General features: G+C 40.6%; 1 protein-coding gene across 1 annotated transcript; it reads left to right on the plus strand.

Annotated features, from left to right (window-relative positions):
- Positions 1–5,342: 5,342 nt before the first annotated feature.
- On the plus strand, positions 5,343–18,595 carry POLR2E (RNA polymerase II, I and III subunit E). The gene is made up of 8 exons (XM_058163334.1): positions 5,343–5,498; positions 5,775–5,949; positions 7,786–7,901; positions 10,552–10,632; positions 10,839–10,897; positions 11,917–11,995; positions 15,271–15,355; positions 17,862–18,595. The coding sequence occupies exons 1-7, from the start codon at positions 5,442–5,444 to the stop codon at positions 15,334–15,336; spliced, it is 633 nt and encodes a 210-aa protein (XP_058019317.1). The 5' UTR covers positions 5,343–5,441; the 3' UTR covers positions 15,337–15,355; positions 17,862–18,595.
- The last annotated feature ends 1,588 nt before the right edge of the window (positions 18,596–20,183 follow it).

A 20,183-nucleotide genomic window follows, 5' to 3' on the forward strand; every position in this document is an offset into this window, starting at 1 on the left:
ACTGCAAAACTAAAAACCTAAAAAGCCGCAGTAATAAATATTATAAAAGCAAAAATATTAACCATAGGCGAAGGGAGGATAAAAATGACCACGACCCCCCACCAATATGGCCATCAAGACATATCTCCAGTTTCCTGAGAGCCCTAGGCCAGATAGCATAACTCGGGAGGGAGGGAGGGGGGTTTCAAAAAATCAAGAGGAAGGGGACCAATCTAATTTTAGCAGGGAGAATGCTCCATATTAAGGTAGGTGCTGCAGCAGAGAAGGCACATCTCCTGGGACCCCTCAAATCTAGGTCCCTAGCTTATGGTACCCACAAGCATGCTCTCTTTATCAGATCTAAAGAGGCAATCTGAAATAACAGGGGAGAGATTAAATTTTATTTGGCTGGCTGGCTGGCTGGCTGGCTGGTTGGTTGGTTGGTTAGTTAGTTAGTTAGTTATATGCCACCCATCTCCCTATAAAACAACTCCAGGCCATTATAACATATAGATAAAATATTCTGCTAAATAGTAGAAGATTAGAAGGATTAATGTTTGAGGACCAGATCACCCTGGAAAAAGATCTCCCTCAAAGTTAACAGAATCTTGATGGCACACCACTATCATCGTCAAAAATATGAAATCGTCTATGATCTCTCAGGAGAAATTCAAAGGAAGCTACAATGTTGGAAACAGAATAGATTTAAATTAAATGTTCATCAACATTTCAGAGCAGTTTCATAGCGATACTGAATATGAAAAAGAGCCTTTGCTGGATGTGCTCAAGAAGAGTGGACAGTTGCCTTGTTGCTTTAGATTAGAGGCAGTCCTTGATTTACGACGGTTCATCTAACAATGGTTCAAGTTAAGACGGTGTTGGAAAAAGTGACTTGCGACCTGTACTCACACTTATGATTGTCGGCCCACCCCTGTGGTCACATGATTACAATTTGGGCACTTGGCAACTGGCTCATATTTATTATGACTGGTTGAAGTATCCTATGGTCAAGGGACTTGATTTGCAACCATTTTTGCTAATTTCCACCAAAAAAAAAAACCCATTCAGGGAACTGGATTCAATTAACAAATATGTGATTCACTTAATAACCACTGTAAAAATTGTCATAAAATCTGATCTCGCTCAATTTACAGCCGCAATGATTTATGATGGACATTCCAGTCCCAAATATAGTTGCAAACTGAGGACTACTTGTAGACTCTTAAAATGAGCAGGGGGTTGGTTTCAATTGCTCATCCAATTTTAGGATTTGTTAACTGAGACCTGGATTGAGAAAACGGTAGGGGTGGAGTTGATCCTGGATGAGTAGAGATTAATAATCTCAGAGAAGTTAGGATTTATTCATTTTTTTTACCTTACTTTCCTTCCAACACACAACCAGGGCCTCTGGTGGCTCAGACTGCTAAGACAGTCTGTTATTAACACAGCTGCTTGCAATTACTGCAAGTTCAAGTCCCACCAGGCCCAAGGTTGACTCAGCCTTCCATCCTTTATAAGGTAGGTAAAATGAGGACCCAGATTGTTGGGGGCAATAAGCTGACTTTGTATATAATATACAAATGGATGAAGACTATTGCTTAACATAGTGTAAGCCGCCCTGAGTCTTTGGAGAAGGGCGGGATATAAATGCAACCCCCCCCCCAAAAAAAATACCAAAGCGGGTTAAATAAAAGGTTAAAAGACACAATTTAAAAGACAATCATAGTTAAAATGACACCTATCAATCAGATTTTAGACACTAATGAGTATGTTTATGCATATTTATATATGTGTGTATCTCCTACCAGCAGAAAGTTAACCACAAGAGAATAGTGATTTTTATCTGGGCTGGTTAATCTGACCTAACTAAGCAGGGAGTTCCAAAGGCACAAGTTTAGTAGGGATGATCCCCAATTACTCTTGTTGTGTCAGATCACTGCATTTATTCTACATACATTTAGCTTTAATTATAATTGGCAGTGGTTTGTGCATTCCATTTTTGCCTGACTTCATTGCTTATATTTGAGCTGTGTACTGTATAGATAAACCTGCCAACACAGCATAATGTATTGGGTGTAAGAACTCTGGCTCACAAAAATACATGCCATAATCAACCTGCTGAAAGCCTTTAAGGACTCACGTCGCACTACTTAATGGGATGCGTTTGAGTTGGGTTGGTCAACTGTACAATTACTTGCCAGTGGTGATTTCCTTTGAAATTTGTGATCGAAGCACTGGCTGGGAATTTTGGGAGCCGAAGGCCCCGAATCTTAAAGTTGCCAAAACTGAGAAACTTAATGCAGTATATAGAAAGTCCTTGACTTTCAACAGCTCATATAATGACCGTTCAAAGTTACAACAGCAATTGACTGTGTGACTTATGACCATGTTTCACACTTACAACCGTCGCAGAATCCCCATGGTCACATGATCAAAATTGACACTTAGCAATTGACTCATATTTATGGCGGTTGCAATGTCCAAGGATCATATGTGACTTTTTGGCAAGCAAAGTCAATGGGGAAGCCAGATCTACTTAACAACTATGTTACCAACTTACCAACTATGGTAGGAAAGGTTGTAAAATGGAGCTAAACTCACTTACCTCTCTCACTTAGCAACAGATATGTTGGGCTCAATTGTGGTCGTAGGCTGAGGACTAGCTGCATGAATCCACTCAAAAACAGCCTATTTAAACTTTTTATTTTTATTATTATTATTATTTATTTATTTATTTAATTTCTATACCGTCCAACTTGAGGTCTTCATACAGGTAGTCCTCAACTTACAACCGCAATTGAGCCCAACCTTTCTGTTGTTAAGTGAAACATTTCTTAAGCGAGTTTTGCCCCATTTTATGACTTTACTTGCCACTGTTGTGAAGTGAATCACTCAAATTGTTAAGTTAGTAAAACAGTTGTTAAGTGAATCTGGCTTCCCCATTGATTTTTGACAAGAAGATCCCACAAAAGATGATCACATAATCCTTGGACGCTGCAACCATCATAAATATGAATCAGTTCCCAAACATCTGACTTTTGATCATGTGACCATGGGGATGCTACGATGGTCGTAAGTGTGGAAAAACAGTCATAAATCCTTTTTTTCCATCCTGTTGTAACTTTGAATGGTCACTAAATGAACTGTTCAAGTCGAAGACTGTATGTCCTAAAACCCAGAAGCCATGTATTCCACTACAGAATTTAAGTTAGAAGAAATCTTTTAAGTCATCTAGTCCAATCTCCGCCTCAGTTCAGGAATCCACTAAACCAAGGCTTTTATACTTGTGGACCGAGGACTCTTGACGCCCCTCAAGACTCTCTTAGGGGCCTACAAAATGAAAATTACGGGGCAGCCTATGTTGAAAAATAATACAATATCAAAATCCCATTGATTGTGAGAAAGAGTTGTATCATCAAATGCATCAATTTTCATTTCTAATACAGTAAATAATGACAAACGTGACCCATACAAGCAAAAGTTATTTTGGGGTCTTTTGTAACTTTTTAAAGGAAATTGAGAGAAAATTGTGAGAGAAGCAAGTTTAAGAAACCATTTAGCCCTCAGTGAGGGGGAATCCAGCACTGTCCAAGGCTGCCACTTCTTAACAGTCGCTGGCTAGAAGATTCTGAGAGTTGAAGTCCATCCATCTTAAAGCTGAGAAAGACTGGCTTAAACGTTTGTCAGGCCAGGAAATCCCTCATATCGTTCAGCTGAGCTTTTCTTTTAATTTCAATCTCTTGATTTCCTGCTCTTGATTTTAACGGAAAACAGCATCACTTTCTCTTACCTTTTGCAGGTAGCGGTCATATCTCCCCTTTTTGTCTGTTGCAAGCTAAACATCTCCAGCAACTTTCAATGGTTTAATTTTTCAGACCTCTTATCCTAGCAGCAATCTTGGGACACCTGCTCCAGCTTCTCCATACCCCCTTTTAAAGTGGGGTGAACATGGTGTTGCTGAGTCACTAAATTATGTCTGACTCTTTGCAACCCCATGGATCACAGCACACCAAGCTCGCATCTCCTGGAGTTTGCCCAAATTCATGTTCATTGCGTTGATGACACTATATCTAACCATCTCATGCGCTGCCATCCCCTTCTCCTTTTGCCTTCAATCTTTCCCAGCATTAGGGTCTTTTCCAAATGAGTCCTCTCCTCTCATTTGGTGGCCACAGTATTTGAGCTTCAGCTTCAGTATCTGTCTTTCCAAAGAAGTCAGGATTCCTTTAGGATTGACTGACTTGATCTCCTTGCAATTCAAGGGTGTCTTCTCCAGCACAATTCGAAAGCATCAATTCTTTGGTGCTCATCCTTCCTTGTGGTCCAACTCTCACAGCCATACATTACTACTGGGAAAACCATAGCTTTGACAATAATAACCAAATACTGCAGAGTTTCACCCATGCTTAGGGCTATTATTACTTCCTGTGATCTATGGCACATATATTTGTTAACACAGCTGACTAACCCTAACCCTGGCCTGTTTAGCTGCTGCATCACATCACTTGTGGTTGATGGTCTCTGTTCTCCTAAATCAGTGGCGTCCGCAGGAGCTGATTGCTTTAGTCAGAATGATGAAAGTAGCATTGGGCTGTCATCTTGCAAACTTTACTCTTCTGGGTATGGAGCAACATTGTATGTTGAAAAAAAGGCCACGGCGGGCATAGCAATACTATGAGGCTGATGATGTCATACCTCACCCTCCACTGTGTCCTAAATCCTTCTCATGTGCATGGCTGCTAACCCAAATCTCTTGGGTCAATTTCCACAATACCCAGGCAGAAACTCTGCTGTCTTGGTCATCAGCACAGAACCACGTTTGGCCGTCTCCCCTTCCTCCCACATTTAGGTACTGCTCACTCCACTCCATGACCTGATCTATACAATTAGGTAAACTTTTCCAAAGGTGGACAAGAAAAAACTTAACACATTTAGCTTTCTGGCAATATTTTTCACATTGCAAATTAAGCAAAGCTAGACCTAAACATTATGCAAAGGAACTCGAGCCTGAAAAAGAGTTTCGCTACTCCGCAGTTTTGTTACTTTTTGGTAAGTCGAGGTTCCTTCCACGAAATCTGTTGTGATAACAAAGTCACAAGGGATGGAAAAAGAGAAAGTCAGACTCAGCGCCATGCAGTTATATACTGCGCTTGCGCTTCGCACAAACTGAGGTCCTAAATGTCCCCTTTTCCGCCCTACTTTAGCTTTTGCGCGTGCGCAGTAGTCACGGTGAAAGAACCAGAGGAAGGCAATTTGTTTTATGAACGCCCCCGTGCCCTTAGATTCTTCTCCTACTTCTGGTCTTCTGCGCGCGCGCAATCTTCTTCAACGGCTCGCTCTCTTCGCGCATGCGTAATACGCGTAGTATTACTACCCACAAGCCGCGTGCCTAATACGTCATCTCCCGGAGCCATCCGGTGGGTTTTCTTTGCATCCGCGCGGCGGTCTTGTCAGGGAGCGTCATGGACGACGAAGAAGAGACTTATCGATTATGGAAAATCCGGAAAACAATCATGCAGGTCAGGAGAAGGTGGAAGAAGGATTGGGCTCTGGGAATGGGAGTAGCTGACAGGGTTTGCCATTCTCACCTGAAAGTTATGGAGCAGGCAGGGCTCTCCAACCTTGGCAACTTTAAGCCTGGTGGACTTCAACTCCCAGAATTCCCCAGCAGCTTTGGGCTCAATTATGGTCGTAAGTTGAGGACTACCTGCATTTTGCCACTATAGTTACTTGCATTCTTTAGCATAGTATTATATTAATATGTAAATGCACTTTTTTTTTGGTCCTTAAATCAGCTGTGTCACGATCGAGGCTACTTGGTAACACAGGATGAATTGGATCAGACTCTGGAAGAGTTCAAAGCCCAGTTTGGGGATAAGCCGAGTGAAGGGCGACCTCGGCGTACTGATCTCACGGTGTTGGTGGCCCACAATGACGATCCTACGGATCAGATGTTTGTCTTTTTCCCAGGTGATTATCCTAAAATAGATTTGGTTATTACTTCCATGCATCTTCATTCATTTATTTATTTATTTTATTTATTTTATTTGCATTTATATCCCGCCCTTCTCCGAAGACTCAGGGTGGCTTACACTATGTTAGCAATAGTCTTCATCCTATTTGTATATTTATATACAAAGTCAACTTATTGCCCCCAATAATCTGGGTCCTCATTTTACCTACCTTATAAAGGATGGAAGGCTGAGTTGGGCCTGGTGGGACTTGAACCTGCAGTAATTGCAAGCAGCTGTGTTAATAACAGACTGTTTTACCAGTCTGAGCCACAGAGGCCCATTCTGCTTTCTTTTCCTGAATTAATTCAGTGACATTTTTATTCAGTTTTTGTTTTTTTCTTTTTTCATGACTTGCAGTTTAAGTTCCTAAAAGCCAATATTTTCTTTGAAGATCTGGAATGAATTTTCCCATCCCTCTTCATCAGTTCTTTCTGCTAGCTGATTTTTACCATCTGTGTATCTTAAAGAAATATATCTGACTTTTATTGTTGTATTTTTAGTTATATTATGCCAGTTAGTTGAGTGAAGTAGTTGAATGTTGTTTTGCCTGTTTTTAAATACAGAGTGGATGAAACAGTGAAATTGGCACATGAACTTTTTATTTACTGTAATGTCATTTGTTAGCGAGGCAGAATTAACAGTTTGACCAGTACACTTATAGCAAAAAAACTACACTTTTTAGTGTGTAGTACAATTATTTTTGATGGTAACAACTGTTTCATGAATGGAGTGCATTTATTCCTTAAGCTGATGGCATATATTTTTTAAAAATTAATGATCAGGCAAAAATTTTATACCATTAAGATTAGTTAGACATTTTTTAGAAAATCTCCTTTTCTAAAAAACCTATATAATGGAGAAATGTTCGCATATTTATAAGAATGGTATGAGGATTGACACTTATAACTTTCATCTTCCGCAGCTGTACTAATTTCTCAACTAAATCAGCTTTTGAAGTACATAAAAATAAATGGTATTTCATTAGACAATTTAACGACTACTTAATCCTCTTTCTGTGGTTTTTGATTATATGATAGGGCAACGGAACAGCTATCGTGCTACTGGAAATTTTATTTGGATAAAATTCCAGCCACTGAAATTATGTTTGTTTGAAACAATGGGAGTTGCAAGCCTCCTGCTTTACTATTAAACCTTTCAATTCATTTATTATTAAATAAGAGTGAATTCTATGTCGGACACAGCTCTGGCTTGACACATGATGCTATGGGGATCTGAATCATGAGAAGAACCCCTAATCAAAGATCCAGAAAGTTGAATTATTGAAGACTTGTTTGAGTGTGGTGTAGGGATCTGCGTTTGGAAAGCATGGGGTGGGGATCATTTCACTGGCAGCCGGGATAGAGGGAGATGTGGGCTGGGCATCACGAAGAGCTGCTTTAGTTCTGGGATCTGGCAGATGACGTGGCAGCTGAGGCTGTCAGACGAGGAGGAAGAGAGCGGCCAGGCATCCAATCAACTGAGGAGTTCAGCCATGGGGCGGGGCATGAGCAGCGCGGGATGTTTAAAAGGGGCTGAGAGGCAGAAGCTCTCAGCGCTGACTTTGTACAGAGAAACTTCGACTATTACTGAGACCTGGTTTGTAGCAGACCCAATAAACGAAGTCACGATTGGAAAAGAAAACCAAGTTGGCATGTTTCTTCTCACGGCGTCTGACATAACTGTGACTGAGCTAGCCGAGATTCTAATCCTGAAGCAGATGTCAGGCCTAATGAACAAAGTATTTTATTTCATGAGATTCTCCACTTACGAACAAACAAAAATCTGTTTTCAGAGGAACCAAAAGTTGGGATTAAAACCATCAAGATGTATTGCCAGCGAATGCAAGAGGAAAATATTACCCGGGCCCTGATTGTGGTGCAACAAGGCATGACTCCATCTGCTAAACAGGTACCTTGAATTTAAATGGGCAGAAGGGATATTGATATAATTTCATTGTTGGCTAATTGTTCCCTAATTTTCAGGGAACAATGATCTCTTCTTGGGGGAGGGCTCTATCCCAAGGCATTATCTTTAATAGAGAACTACATTCAAATTAGAAAGTTCTCAGAGTATTGGACATAGAAGTCTGTTTCCCCACCATCTTAATGTTAATATTTGTGCACATTTTTCACCTTTATGGATGCCACCATATCACTGAATAGCACATCCCAAGTAGCATAGGATTATCCTAGTGGTAAAAGTAAAGATAAATGTTCTCCTCGCACATATGTGCTAGTCTAGGGGGCCGTGCTCATCTCTGTTTCAAAGCCGAAGAGCCAGCGCTGTCTGAAGATGCGTGGTCATGTGGCCAGCATGACTAAACGCCAAAGGTGCATGGAACCTTACATTTTTTACGTGCTTTCGAACTGCTAGGTTGGCAGAAGCTGGGACAAGTTAACAGGAGCTCACCCTGTTACGCAGCACTAGGGATTCGAACCACTGAACTGCCGACCTTTCAATTGACCAGCTCAGTGTCTTAGCCACTGAGCCACCGCATCCTAGTGGACAATCATTTAAATATGAGCCAACAGTGTGTGGCAGCAGCTGAAAAAGCCAATACAATTCTAGTCTGCATGAATAGAAGAGTAGACTCAAGATCACATAAAGTATTAATACTGCTTTAAAAGGCCTTAGTAAGATCACACTTGGAATATTGCATCCAGTACAAGCAATCCTCAACTTAAAACACTTAGTTCGCTTAGTGACAATTCAAAGTTACAACAGCACTGAAAAAAGTGACTTATGACTGTTTACCATATCTCAAGACCTAACATTAAAAACGTCATCAGAACAGCACAACAGAGAATGTTCTTTCTGCGCCAACTCAGGAAGCTCAAATTGTCTAAGGAGCTGCTGATACAGTTCTATAGAGGAACTATTGAGTCTCATCTGGACCTCAGTAACTGTCTAGTTTGGTTCTGCAACCCAACAAGACAGACACAGACTTCAGAGGATAATTAGAACTGCAGAAAAACAATTACTACCAACCTGCCTTCCATTGAGGATCTGTATACTGCATAAGTCAAAAAGAGGGTTGTGAAAATATTTACATACCCCTCGCATCCTGGACATAAACTCTTTTTTTTTTATTTACATTTATATCCCGCCCTTCTCCGAAGACTCAGGGCTGTGAAAATATTTACATACCCCTCGCATCCTGGACATAAACTCTTTTAACTCCTACCCTCAAAATGACACTATAGAGCACTGCACACCAGAACAACTAGACACAAGAACAGTTTTTTCCCGAACGCCATCACTCTGCTAAACAAATAATTCCCTCAACACTGTCAAACTATTCAAATTAGGCTGCATTACTATTGCTATTGGTCTTCTCATCGTTCCCATCACCCATCTCCTCCCACTTGTGATTGCAAGACTTTAACTTTGTTGCTTGTATCCTTGCAATTTATACTTATATTGATTGTTTCCTAGTATGATTTGATTACTTATTGTCCTGTATGACTGTCACTGGGTGTTGTGCCTTGTGATTCTTGATGAGTATGTCTTGTCTTTTTATGTACACTGAGAGCATATGACCAAAGACAAATTCATTGTGTGTCCAATCACACTTGGCCAATAAAGAATCTTATTTTATTCTATTTTTCACATTTACAACTGTTTGCAGCATCTCCATGGTCATGTGATCAATATTCAAATACTTGAGAACTAACTCACATCCATGACAGTTGCAGTGTCCCGGGGTCATGTGATCACCTTTTGTGACCTTCTGACAAGCAAAGTCAATGGGGAAACCAGGTTCACTTAACTGTGTTACCAATTTAACAACTGCAGTGATTCGCTTAACAAAAGTGGCAAGAAAAGTCATATAATGGGGCAAAACTCACTTAACAAATTTCTCATATAGCAGCATAAATTTTGGGCTCAATTGTGATCGTAAGTTGAGGACTACCTGTATTTGATCACCACAATATAAAAAAGATGTTGAGACTCTGGAAAGAGGGCAGAGAAGAGCAACAAAGATGATTAGGGGCCTAGAAGCTAAAACATACAAAGAACGATTGCAGGAACTGGGTATACTAATCTAGTGGAAGGAAGGACCAGAGGTGACATGATCTCAGTCTAATACTTGAAGGGCTGCCACAAGGAAGAAGGAGTCAGCCTATTTTCCAAAGCACCAGAAGGCAAGATAAGAAACAATGAATGGAAACTAACCAAGAAGAGAAGCAACCTAGAAGTAAAGTTTGAGCTTGAGCTTTAAGGTACCAGTAAGAGGGATTGCAATCTCTGTCTCTCTGTCCTCTTTTCCCATCAAGTTCCTTTAATAATAATAATAATAATAATAATAATAATTTAATTTGTATACCGCCCTTCTCCCGGAGGACTCAGGGCGGTGAACAGGCAGATAAAATAAAGACAATACATTCAATAAAAACAATATTATAAAAAACTTATTCCAATAGCCTAAATTTAAAATACAATACAAAATATAAAATAAACCCCAATAAAATCCATATTTAAAACCCTATTAAGCCAGTTTCTTAATATACAGCCCGATCTGCTGCCTCAATGTCTCTCTTCTCTTTCTCTCTTTTAGTCTCTCGTAGACATGGCTCCCAAGTACATCCTTGAACAATTCCTTCAACAGGAGCTGCTGATCAACATCACTGAGCATGAGGTGAAGAAAGAAAGGGGGTGTTGTGTGTGGGGTCATTGGTTCGGCCTATGAGGAGTGCATTGAGAGGAACAATATAAGCTCTGTTATCGTTCAGTTGACAGAAGCTGTTTCTGTGGTTGTTTGCCTGAAGAGTTTTCTATGCATAGCAGAAATTTAGCTATTTTTATATTGTGTTTTCATCGTTTTCTTTCTTTTTGCCACTACAGCTGGTTCCAGAACATGTTGTAATGACCAAAGAAGAGGTGACAGAATTACTGGCCAGATAGTATCTTTTTGCCTTTATACCAGGGGTAAAATGCTCCCACTTCGGACTGGAACAGCTGATCTGGCAGCGATGGCGGCGGGTGGTTCAGAGAACTGGTAGCAAAAATCCCTGCTGAATAGGTCGTAAAAAAAATGCTTTTAAAAGGTTAAAAAAAAAGGCTCTGACGATCCCAGCTGAGCTGCCTGATCGTCAGAGCCTTTTTTTTATTTTTAAAAGCATTTTTAACGACCTATTCTGCTGAATAGGTTGTTTAAAAAAATGCTTTTAAAAGTAAAAAAGATTGCGTGCCACCCCCGCCCCCCGGCGCGCTGTTCTACTTACCCCATGCCTCCTTTTGGCGTGCACTGCGCCCTTGCGTGCACCTTGCATTTGGTGCATGATGCGCAGCCAGTGAACCAGTAGTAAACCTGTTCAGATTTCACCATTGCTTTATATTTACTGTTTTTGAGTATCTTCCTCAGTTTTCTGCTTGTTCTGAGTTGGGTTCCTATTGTCTTTCAAATATTTTTTTGTTTTTGTTTACATTTATATCCCGCCCTTCTCCGAAGACTCAGGGCGGCTTACAGTGTAATATCAGTCAGGGGTTGAATTTTCTAGCATTATCCTGTGTTAAGAAGAAACTTTCCAGGCAAATATGTCTAGGATTTTTAACATGAATATGGGGTTGGGGTTTGGATTGGGCCTATACAACGAGAAGCATAACCGATTGACGAGTAAACCTAATGTATGAGTAAGCATGCAGTCTATTGTCTGAAAACAGCTCCATTGGCATACATTAGTTTGTAAACCTGGGTTTACAAAAATGCATTTCACACAATATATCAAGTGCAAATTAATCACATTGCCTAAAATGAAGCTTTGATTCACTCATGGTGCTAGAACAGACCCTGGATTTCTATGTTCCCCCAAACCACAAATTACCAACTTTATTTAGCTTAAACTAAGCAAGTTGTGTGAAAGTAGCCAAAGGCTCTGTTTTTATATGTTTTGAAAATTTTCCTTTAACTACTGTTTATCAGTAAACTAAGAGAGAATCAGCTTCCAAGAATACAAGCTGGAGATCCTGTAGCTCGCTATTTTGGAATTAAAAGAGGCCAGGTAAGGAGCAGAGAAAGGGAGGCTGAGAATGTGTCATTTCCCAGTAGATTTGATAAATACAGTATAAGGAGGTTATAAGTGGCAATACATTCTGATATCTAAATAGAAGCTCAGGAAGCCTGATGATGAGAGAGAGAGAAAAAGAGAGAGAAAAAAGAGAGGGACTTTTTTGGCTTTCGTATTTCTCTGAGGCATCTGCTTAGATTAAATGGACTTTAGCACAGTTTTAGCGTACTAAAAAGCAGAGACATCACTCTGCCAACAAAAGTGTGTATAGTCAAGGCTATGGTTTTCCCAGTTGCAATGTATGGCTGTGAAAGTTGGACCATAAGAAAGGCTGAGCGCCAAAGAATTGAGGCCTTTGAATTTGGCGAGTCCCTTGGACTGCAAGGCGATCAAACTGGTCAATCCTAGAGGAGACTGACTGCTCTTTAGAGACCAGATCCTGAAGATGAAACTGAAATACTTTGGCCACCTAATGAGAAGGAAGGACTCACTGGAGAAGAGCCTAATGCTGGGAAAGATTGAGGGTAAAAGAAGAAGTGGGTAACAGAGAATGAGGTGGCTGGATGGAGTCACTGAAGCTGTAGGCGTGAGCTTAAATGGACTCCAGAGGATGGTAGAGGACAGAAAGGCCTGGAGGAATGTTGTCCATGGGGTCGCGATGGGTCAGACACGACTTCGCAACTAACAACAACAACAAGCACAGTTCACTTGGGCTTTTGTTAGATCAGGTTTTTTTCTGAATGCTCCTCTCAATTCATAGCTGGCAAACATTACTTACATAATCCTTTCTCTTCCTATTTTCTCCACAACAACAACCACCCTTCGAGGTACGTTAGGGTAGAGAGTGACAGGCCCCAAGTTGCCAAATCCAGGATACTTGGAGGGATCACACTGGGTGAAAGGTGAACTTGGTTTGATCTGTATAGCAGATTGCATGACGAAATCCTGAAATGTTGGCTGTCCGTCAGTCATTTTACAGGGATTCATTCAGGGGGGAAATGTTCCCGGTTCGGATCCGGTAGCGATGGCGGCAGGTGGTTCAGAGAACTGGTAGCAAAAATCCCTGTTCCTCCTCTCCCATGCCCGGCTGAGCCAAAAAAAAAAAATGCTTTTAAAAGTTTTTTTAAAAAAAGCCTCTGATGATTGGTGACCACTTTTAAAACGCTCCATGGCTTAGGACCGGGTTATTTACGGGACCATCTGCTGCCATCTTCTATCTCCCAGCGACCTGTGTATTCTCACAGAGAGGGACTCCTTAGGGTGCCGTCAGCCAAGCAATGTCGGCTGGCGGCTCCCAGGGGAAGGGCCTTCTCTGTGGGGGCCCCCACCCTGTGGAACGAACTTCCCCCTGGACTTTGACAACTACCTGACCTTCGGACCTTTCGCCGCGAACTTAAGACTTATTTATTCCGTCTTGCTGGACTGGCTTGATTTTTTAAAATTTTTAGATGTTTTTTTTTTTAATTCAAAAAGTTTTACAGAAAATTTTTTTCCCCCCTTCCCCCCTCCCCTCCCCCCTCCCTTCACAACGCCCCTCCCCCCCCGACTTCCTGGAACGAGCACAAGGTATAGTTAAAAATAAAACAAACATATGCTAAAAAATTTTCATCCCAACTTAATTATACCCCTACAATCATCAATTCCTAACTTCCCCCGAAAACAATCAAAAATAATACATCATAATCATTCAAAAACAATCTGATAACTCTTAGTCTGATATCTACTTTGAATATAGTCAATCCATTTTTTCCATTCCTTTAAGTATCTTTCTTGCGTATTGTCTTTCAAAAAGGCTGATATCTTCGCCATCTCAGCCAAATTGGCAACTTTCAATATCCATTCTTCTATTGTAGGTACTTCTTTTTTCTTCCAGTATTGTCCTATTAGTAATCTTGCTGCTGTTATTAGATTTAAAATCAATTTAGTCTCAATTACTGTACAAACAATTTAGTCTCAATTACTGTACAAACAAAAAAAATTCCCAACAAAAAAAATTGCGGCAGGAACTTTATCTTCTTTTTCAAAACATTTTGTAAAATCCACCAAATTTTTATCCAAAAGGCCTTTATATCCTTACAAGTCCACCAAATATGAAAATATGTAGCGTCATCACAATTACATCTCCAACATTTTGCTTGCATATCTGGATACATACACGATAATTTCTTAGGATCTAAATGCCATCTATAAAACATTTTATAAAAATTTTCCCTCAGATTCTGTGCCTACGTGAATTTAACATTTCTAACCCAAATTTTTCCCCAAGTTTCCAATAATATTGGCTCCTGAAAATTTTGTGCCCACTTTATCATAGAGTCCTTTACCAAATCCCTTTCAGAATCTATTTCAAGTAACACATTATACAATCTCTTTATATGCTCCTGAGACTGATTTCTAATTTGCTTTACCAAATTTCCCTCGTTCTGCTCTATACCAATTTTCTGATCTTCCTTCCATCTAGCACGTAGTTGCTCATATTGAAACCAAGTATAATTTTTCCCTTCTCCTTTTAGTACGTGCAGAGATTTTAATTGCAAATTACCTCTTTCAGTATACAAAAGATCTTTATATGTAATCATTTCCTGATTCTGTTCTATATTTTTAAATTTTTAGTTGATTTTATGGGTTTGTAATCTTTATTAATTTTAAAGGGTTGATCATATTTTAATATTCGGCCAAATTGAATAAGTTTTTTAATGTTTGTTTTTAATAGCGTATGTGTTGTTGTTGTATTTTATTCTGGCTGTAAACCGCCCTGAGTCCTTCAGGAGAAGGGCGGTATACAAATTAAAATATTATTATTATTATGTTCGCAGCTCAGCTGGGATTGTCAGAGGCTTTTAAAACCTCTTCAGCCAAAGAGGTTGTAGAAAAAATTCTTCTAAAAGGCTCCTCTGACAATCCCACTGAGTTGCCTGATCATCAGAGGCTTTTTTTTTCTTTTAAAGGCAAAAAAAAAATGCTTTTAAAAGTATATATATATAAAAAAAGTTGGCTACGCCCACCCAGTCACATTACCCCCCCCACAAGCCACACCCACAGAACCGATAGTAACAAATTTTACATTTTGCCCCTGGATTTGTTGTATAATCCAGGGGTCTGCAAACTTGGCTCTTTTAAGACTTGTGGACTTCAACTCCCAGAGTTCCTCAGCCAGCTTTGAAGTCCACAAGTCTTAAAAGAGCCAAGTTTGCAGACCCCTGGTATAACCAATCTGAAAAATAATCTGAATAATTTTCTCTCTCTATTTGTCCACATGGATTCTTCAGGTGGTGAAGATCATTCGGCCTAGTGAAACAGCCGGGCGTTATATCACTTATAGGCTGGTGCAGTAGCCAAGAAGTGTCATATAAGGTACTGTAAAGTGTTTCATTATCTTAAAGGTTGTTAAAATAGACATTCCTTCCTTCTTCTTTCATGCTTCCTTCTGCTTTGTCGGATTTGTGTTGAGCAAAGTATGCAAACAGGAGCAGGAGTTGCAAAGTTGAAATTTTATGGATCTTTCTTATTCATTCTGATTGGCAGTGCTGATAAGACAGCCCATGGTTTTCTTTTTCACTATGGAGCAGGGCCTAGGTGGAGAGAGAAGGAGAAATGTGCAAATCAACTGTTGTGGGATTAAAACTCCCATCAAATCCTCATCAACATGGCCAATAATCAGAAGGTTGAGAAAAAAACTAGAGGAATCTAGATTCTTCTCAACCATAAGATGCTAAACCGGTCCCGTGATTGTAGGGTACAAAACTCATGGCATGGTATGGATAAAATGAACAAAAAGAAGCAATTCTCTCTTTCCCAATACTAGAGCCCGAAGAAAGAATCTGAATGAATCAGGATAGATAAAAGGGTTTTGGGTTTTTTTTTACACAGCGCCTCATTCAACTTTGAAATTCCTTACCATGAGATAGTCACAGACCTTGGAAAGCTGCCAGGCTGATATCTTCAAAACCTGGCAAGGAGTCTTGGAGAGTCACAAACCGATTAGGTGAACTAATTGCCTCCTGCAAACTCCATTCCCCTTTCGCACCTCTTTTATTCCCTCTGGGAGGGGCCATTCATCGTCAACCTGTGGCCTTACTCCCAAGTCGACCCTTGTTCTTTAGTTGTTCCCTTTGTCTGGCAACTCTGCGCATGCGCACACTGGGAACAGGCTCCAGCTGTTCGCCTGCCTCACTGATGTCTGTCTCTGAAGGCAGCTGATAGCTGGCATCCTCCCCTGGCCCCCCCTCTGACTCTGACACAGAGCCTTCTCCAGACTCCAAGACTGGCCCATGTTCTTCCCCAACCGTACTGTCCGAATCTGCTGCCAGCTCGGCTGTCCGCTGGCAGACCACAACAGTAACTACTGATGGCAGTGGGACTCCTCTAAAGGCCATCCCCTGGGAGGCTTCTTTGTGCATCAGTGGACATGTCACTTGCAGAATCTCACAGCCAAATACAGGTAGTCCTCAAATTAGGATCACAGCGGAGCCCAAAATTTCTGTCTGGCTAAGCGAGACAGTTGTTAAGTGAGTTGCACCTCATTTTACGACCGTTTTGCCACAGTTGTTAAGTGAACCACTCCAGTTAAATGAATCATGCAGTTGTTAATTGAATCCGGCTTCTCTCCTTGCTTGTAGAAAGCTGGCTGGGAAGGTTGCAAATGGTGATCACATGACCCTGGGATGGTACAACTGTCATAAATATATGCCATTTGTCAGGCGTCTGAATCTTGGTCACCATGGGGATGCTGCAATGATTATAAGTGTTATAAGTCCAGGCATAAGTCACTTTTTTCATTCAAATGGTCATTAAATGAATCATCGTAAGTCAGGGGCTCCCTGTACTCTAACCATCCTGCCTATGGATGTGAGAAGAACTGTAGCTAGTTTTGAAGAACATGGGGTGGGATGAATGAAGTGAGTATGCAGAATTGGCAGAAGAATCTATATAGTTTTTATTATTTGCTGATCAATAATATTTGTACCCAAAGCCAGACTAGAAATGTAACAGACTGTTGTGTGAATCGGAGTTCTCCAATCTACTGAGTCTAGATGTGTTGAACTATAACTTCACCATCTAGCAGCCACGAACGATGGAAATTTTATTTAACTTGGAGGATATCAGCTTGAGGAATGCTGGTGTAGAAAGGACAAGCATATCTGTGATGTCTTAATTGGTATTGTAGTTAATCAGCTACCGTATTTTTCGGCGTGTAAGATGCTCTGGAGTATAAGACACACCTTATTATTGGGGGAGGAAAATAAGGGGGGGAAAATCTGCTAGTTTGAGAGACTGCGTTTGCAGCCTCCAAAAGCTCCATTGGCAAAGGAGCTTCTCTTTGCAAAGGCAGCCTCTCAAACGGACGTTTTGAAGGCTGTTTGAGAGGCTCTCTGTTTGAGAGGCAGCATTGCTGAAAAATACAGTAATTGCGACATGAATACAGTGTCAAGCCTGAATTGGATTGGGGTGTGGGGTTGTTTGTATCATTGGGTATTCTGACATGAATTCAGTTTGACGCAGTTTGAAGCTGAAGGAGGATGGAGCCTTCAGTCAAAACATCATTCCTAGCAGATGAGTCAACCACATTCCAACGGCTCCCATCTTGGTTGGATAATGTGACAGGTTGTTTTGGGAACTTGAGAAACTGAAACTGATATTGGAGTGAAAAGCCCAGGAATTTCAGTACTGGCTTTTCACCAGTTAGTGCCAAGATGGTGTATCTAAATAAATTTGTTCTTTGAGAGAAAGGAAAGCGTCGGAGTTCAATTTGTGACGGATGCATTACTTGGAACCTGACATACAGTATTCAAATTAGACACTAACGCTGCTTCTCTTATCCTATAGCAATGTCTGAAGCTCTTTTTACCTTACCCTGCAGGTGCCGATCTGCTTGCTTAACAGTCTTGAGCATAAGGAACTACGAGAGTTTGCAAGAATGTGAAGAAACGTACCAACTTGAGACTTTGAACTTCAAGCTTCTAGTCCTTTCCATCCAACCAATCGGTCATGAAGAGGAAAGGAGTCATCAGCAGCACAGGAAATGCTGCATTGGTTTTTCCAAACTGGACTTCATCTTGCTTGTATAAGCTGGATGTATTCTTTGTTTATACCACTTTTCTGGAATTTGAGTTAGTTTGGGGTAAATATGTTGGGGCAGCAACAGTTTTTATTTGCCAAATCTGGATGAAGGATACTTTAGAAAGTTTCAGATGTGAGGGCTTCCTTATTCCTTCTGTAGATAACAGAATAAGGAGGGGTAGGAAAACCCTTTTTGGTTTGGGGGACAGAGGGGATCCATTGGATGTGCCTTTCAGTGGCCTTTTATGAGGGGAGAGTAGAGGTTCTAAGGATTAAAATGGGAGAATAGGCTGCTAATCCCCTGGGAATGCAAAAGAAGCTGCTGGGAATCACCTGTAATTATGGACCAGTCACTTTTGTCTTGAAAAATGGACCTGTGTAAACCCTGGAAAGATAATCTGGATTCTTCAGAAACTCCCTGAAGACCTGCTGCCTTCCCTGTTCTAGTCTCAACTATCGCTGAGTTATTGCTAAGGTTCAGAGTTTGCTCAGTGATCCAGAATTTTTTATTTCAATAAAACAGAGCATGTTTTATTTCTCTCTCGTTTTTCCTTGTTGCCTTAAGATGAATTGGAAATCTTTGCCCATTCATAGTCGCTGGGGTGTAGTTCCCCTCGATCTATCCAGTATGGATGGCCCTTTGACCTGTGACTGTGGTATTGGAGTTCAGCAACGACCAACGTTATTGTTAAGGTGCTGAGTAATGAACCCAACCAAACATTAATTTTAGAGGGTTGCAGCTTGCCTGTCTGTAAGAATTGATCCTCTCTGGAACTTATTTTCTCTGACAAAAGCAGGGAGGGAGGGGTATGGAACCCCGAGTGATCTCTATTTAAATCAGGTGGTTTTGAAAAAGGAGATCCGTTGCTTTCTGAGAAGTACGTAAAAAGAAAGGCAATCTCAACTTGAATAAAATACGGAAAATTCTTCAGTGCAGTTTTGTGGGTGGGAGAAGATGGGTAGCTAGGCAACATTACCAGTAAGAGGTGTGAAGCAGTAGTGTTTTAATTGAAAAATGAGCTCTGACTGTGGTAGGCAGCTCACTGAATACCTTGAGCGTAGACGGTTGCACAACAGCTAAATTATTAGATATATGAATATTTCTATGGTAAGGTAATCATTACTAAAAAAGAGGTTAAGTATAAATTACTGATAAAAATAGCCAGCATTTAGTGATTGCCTCATTTAGCAACTGTTCACAGTTAACAACTGATGAAAATATTACTTTGCAATCTATCCTTGCATTTAGAATCTTTGCAGGTCTGTAAATCTGAACAGAGTTCATAAGCACAGCAGTGGCAGCTCTTAGCTACTGCCTTATTTAATGACCAAGTAGCCAGTCCCAATTATGGATGGTAAATGAGGAGAGCTGTATTGTCAAAATCCAAAGCACAGCTATCTTCAGATGGATGCGACCAGGTAGACAGCAAGTCTACCTGAAAAGGTGCTCAAATGTTGAGCTTTTGGTCTCAGGCAGCGAGAGCCAAGGTGAGCTATGATGGGAGAAGCTCTGAAGCAACCTCCAATTCATTTTCCTAGCTACTAATCTGATTCAGAGGAGATGCTAAGCCAGGGCATGGTTAGACATATAGGGTGATGGGGGAATCTATTCTAGACCATAGGTTTAACTATAGTTACAGAATCCCTTAACCGGATTGTACCTGTGGTGTACAGTAGGCTTAGTTACCACGGTGCTAGTTTGCATATCATCTGAGGATGGATTAAAGGGATGAATGGCTTTTAATCTGGGCTAAACCTCTGAATGTAGAAGGGGAGGGTTGGTGTGCCCTTGAAACGGTTGTGGCAATCCTGGCCGCTCCATTTCTCTTCCTCTGAAAGTATAGAAAGAAAGCAGTTGGGTGAGGCTTTTTATCCACTGACTTTAATCCTGACCAGGCCATTGAATTTTTAATTCTTTTTAATGAGAAGTATCGAAAAAAATCCAGGAAGTATTCGCTAACCCAAAGATTCAAATACATATCTATCTATCTATCTATTGTTAGTCAAATGTGACTGGCTTGTGGTTTGTTTGTATTTGTGGGTCTGGTTTCTTATTCACTATTAAGTGGTAGCTTAGACTATCATTTAAATAGGTTGTGGATTGATTCTGGGTTTTTGTCAA

This window comes from Ahaetulla prasina, chromosome 1 (assembly GCF_028640845.1).
Source record: "Ahaetulla prasina isolate Xishuangbanna chromosome 1, ASM2864084v1, whole genome shotgun sequence".
NCBI lineage: Eukaryota > Metazoa > Chordata > Lepidosauria > Squamata > Colubridae > Ahaetulla > Ahaetulla prasina.

Excerpts from the sequence above, each read along its gene's own strand:
- POLR2E (XM_058163334.1), top strand. The coding sequence starts at position 5,442 with ATGGACGACGAAGAAGAGACTTATCGATTATGGAAAATCCGGAAAACA. Across the intron at positions 5,499-5,774 it reads TCCGGAAAACAATCATGCAG|CTGTGTCACGATCGAGGCTA; the intron begins GTCAGGAGAAGG and ends TCCTTAAATCAG. Across the intron at positions 11,996-15,270 it reads TTGGAATTAAAAGAGGCCAG|GTGGTGAAGATCATTCGGCC; the intron begins GTAAGGAGCAGA and ends TGGATTCTTCAG.